This window comes from Stenella coeruleoalba (assembly GCF_951394435.1).
Source record: "Stenella coeruleoalba genome assembly, chromosome: 8".
Classification (NCBI taxonomy): domain Eukaryota; kingdom Metazoa; phylum Chordata; class Mammalia; order Artiodactyla; family Delphinidae; genus Stenella; species Stenella coeruleoalba.
Genome location: NC_137154.1, coordinates 71756241 through 71759881, shown reverse-complemented (window position 1 = coordinate 71759881; position 3641 = coordinate 71756241). Strand labels below are relative to the sequence as shown.

The following is a 3641-nucleotide window of genomic DNA, read 5'->3' as shown; positions in this document are numbered from 1 at the left end:
AAAGTATTTCAATGAAAAAGTTAAACCTTTCAAAAATGACTGATAGAGAACAATTCTTTATTTTTAAATTTAGGGCCAAAATATGAAATAATATGCAGACACTTTGCTTTTAAATTACATATGAAATTAATATTCATATAGGTAATATCTTTTCAATGTCAAATAAAACTACGTTGTTAAGCAAGTTTATCAAAATTCTAATGAATTCAGGAATACCTTTTTACAAATGTTAAAATAATAAATGATGAAATTCCTTAGAATCTGTACTTTCCATAATTATTTCTGCTTTCTTCATAAAACAGATAATTTATAGCTTATTAAAAATACTTTATTCATTTCTTCTTTTCATATCAAATAAGAGAAGGTATGACGAACTTTTTCAAATTATAGACATTTTCAAGTGCATAGTAAAAAAACCCAAAAAACAAAAAACTTACAAATACCCAAGATATTCCCTCACATATAGGGTGGGAGCTCACATCACCACATGTAACATTATAAAACCTGTACTATAATTAGATGAATAAATAATAAACCTATACTGTTATCCAATTAATAATTTAAAAAAAGACCCAATTAAAATGAGCCTATTTATTCCCTTTGTATAAATAACCTAACGTTCCCTAAATTTTCAACTCCCAGTTTCTACAAATGAATAGGTCAGAATATCTTATATATAAGATTTCCAATAGTTTTCTAATTTAGCAATCACTTCCTATATTTACTTTACTTCCAGAAAAAAGTCCCCCCCAAACAAATGTAGGAAAAGCATGATTTCTAAGTTATTTTATTAATTCATAGATCAGTTTCTCCTTCAATTTGAACTTCATTTTGAATTATTATAGATCACCCTGAAATCTAACAATATAGCTATTTCTCATTCCATCAGTGTATACAAATATACAAAACAAACAACCACTTAAGATGGTTAGCACAAAGAAAGATTACTGTGGCAGCCCTCACAAATCAAACAAGAGATTTCAGGAAAGTGCTCAATCTGTTCACTGTTACCTGTAACTTCTGCTAGAAAATTTATGGAATGCCGCTGTCATGGAAGGGATAATTGTAGATCTACAAAAGTGAATACATACGTATGTGTGATTTATACCTATACAGAATCAGCTTCTGATTATCTACACAGATAAAGGGACAAGAGATAGATGCTGCAAAACACATAATCCTCAAACCACTTCAGATACATTTTTCGTATCTGTATTTCACAGGGCTGTGTCTGAGAATTCAGAACACAAAGAAAATTAAGCCATATTGCAGAGATCAAGAGTTACACAATTACCAAAACAATGGTAATGCTGATATACCATTACTAACTTGACTTTGTCATCTTCTGTTTATTTCTGATGGTGGCTCGAAGTTTACGTATCACCAGTCTATCAGGCAGAATCATATCACCTTGTTGTTCTAGATAATCCAATAAATTTTCAGTCCATTGGAGAGCAGCTGCATGATTAATATGTTTCTCTGGAATCAGTTCTATTTCCTCCTCCTCATTTTCACTGGATTCGTCTGTCTGGCCTTGTGCTCTTCTGATGATTTCACTGTCAGTTAAGACTTCATAGCCTGGTTCAGTACTGTCCACTTCAAGCCATTTTTCAACGTTCTCAGGAGTCACATTTTCCAATCCTTTGGTGTGTTGTAAAATGGTAGCCACAGCAGCCACTGAGATATCTTCTTCATCAAAGTCCAGGCTTTCTTTTTCCTCTATGGTAGGGAGAATCTTCTTCCATGCTCTGCTAATGGTAACTGGCTTTACTAAATTCCATGCCATTGCTATTTCATAAAGTGCATCTAGCAGAGTTAGTTTCTTCCAGAATGATCTCAGGTCATTGCCTTCTTCCAAGTTGTTCTGGAGAAGACCTGCACGATAGTTTCTCTTCATCATAGCTATGACTCCCTGATTTGAGGGCTGAATCAACGAAGCCACATTAGGTGGTAAATATTTAGCAAATATTTGGCCATCATCTGACCTCAGGACATTTTCATTTGGATGTGTTGGTGAATTATCCAACAAGAGCACAGCCTTTTCTTGCAAGCCTTTGGATCTTAAGTGCTCGCGAACTTGTGGCACAAAGATCTTATCAAACCATTGTCGGAAAATGGAAAGATCCATCCATGCACCTTTTTGGCTGAAATAAGAGACTGGCAGGTTTGAGGTGTCAGTTGACTTGAAGGAGCGAGGTTTCTTTGCTTTCCCCACAACACAAAGCTTAAGTTTGTGTAAACCTGTTGCATTGGCACAACACATGATAGTGACTCTTTCTTCAATTGACTTGTGCCCAGGGGCTGTGCATTTACCTTTGATTACTGAAGTCCTGGAAGGCAAGCATTTCCAAAACAGTCCAGTTTCATCTGCATTGTAGATCTGTTCTGGTTGCAAATTCTCTCGTTCAATAAAGTCTCGAAAGTTGTTGCAAAAATCTTCCACAGCTGTCTCATCTCCACTTAATCTTTCGTTTCTAATATTAATCTCTCTAATGCTGTGCCGCTGCTTAAAACGAGTTAACCAACCAGCAGAGGGGTTAAAATCACCATCCATTCCCAAAGCATAAAAGAAGAACTCTGCCCTTTTTGCACAAATTGGTCCAGACACGGGATTCCCTTTTGCTCTTTGCTGGTTGAACCATTCCAGCATTGCTCTGTCCAGTTCCTCATACATGGATGGCTTCATAGATTTCCTCTTGGCCAGAAGACTTGTGGAATCAGAACTGCTTGCGTAAGTTATAATCTTTTCCTTATTTTTTCTTATATCCCGAACTGTTGTCTCACCAATTCCATAAATCACTGCCAGTTGTTTGGAAGAACCTCCATCTTCAAGTTTCTTTATTATATCAAGCTTATCTTTAATAGTTAACACAACACGCTTCCGTTTCCCTGACATGGTGAGGCTCTGGGACTCAGGGACTCACCCCAGACTCACACTGAAGCAATCCTCTAAATCCTGCCTTCTCTCACAGACTCACTTTAACACAGCCTTACACACTCAGTCTTTCAACCTTACCAGGCACCTGGTGGCCCTGACCCCTTCCCTGGCTGGGCTGGGCTGGCAAAGAGACGGCAAAGGACGATCAGAGGGGCGGAAGTCTGAGAGAACAGGCCTTTAACTTTAAATGGGCAGTAGAGGAGGCCCCAAGTCACCGCGGATAATCCGGATTACAAACATTTGTTTTATTCCCCCAGTGGCCGCGAGAAAGACTATAACCCCATCGTGACCACAAGCCTCCTTCACGCCCAGATCCCGGGTCAACGGCCGTCACTAACCCCCGCCACACCCCAAAGTTACAGCAGAGAGCGGAAGAGCCAGGGAGTCGGGGACTGGCCCCATTCCCCAGGGGGACGGTTACGTTGGATTCCTTCCCCTGCAGTCAGCCCCTTCACCGCAAGCCCCACTTCCCCGCGTTGGCGTACTTAGCCTACACAGTCCTCCCCGTTCCTCACTGCCCGCCGAGCTCCCTCTCCCCACCTCAGTTGGAATCAGGACCCCGTAACGCTCCCTGCCTAACGCGCGGCGACCGCTCCTCCCCCAACCACAAGCTCCCGGAAACGCCCCCTCCCACCGCCGGGCCCGCCCATAGCCCCTCCCAGAGGCGGGACTTCCCCCCGTCTCCGGAAGGAGGAGGAGCGTC

The 3641-nt window shown here is 40.8% G+C and overlaps 1 protein-coding gene across 1 annotated transcript; it reads right to left on the bottom strand.

The window, feature by feature from the left end:
* Positions 1-1324: 1324 nt before the first annotated feature.
* Positions 1325-2896, bottom strand: JRKL (JRK like; the record flags this gene model as incomplete). The annotated part of the gene is made up of 1 exon (XM_079929579.1): positions 1325-2896. One exon carries the CDS (start codon positions 2894-2896, stop codon positions 1325-1327), a length of 1572 nt encoding a protein of 523 aa, XP_079785705.1.
* Between the last annotated feature and the right edge of the window lie 745 nt (positions 2897-3641).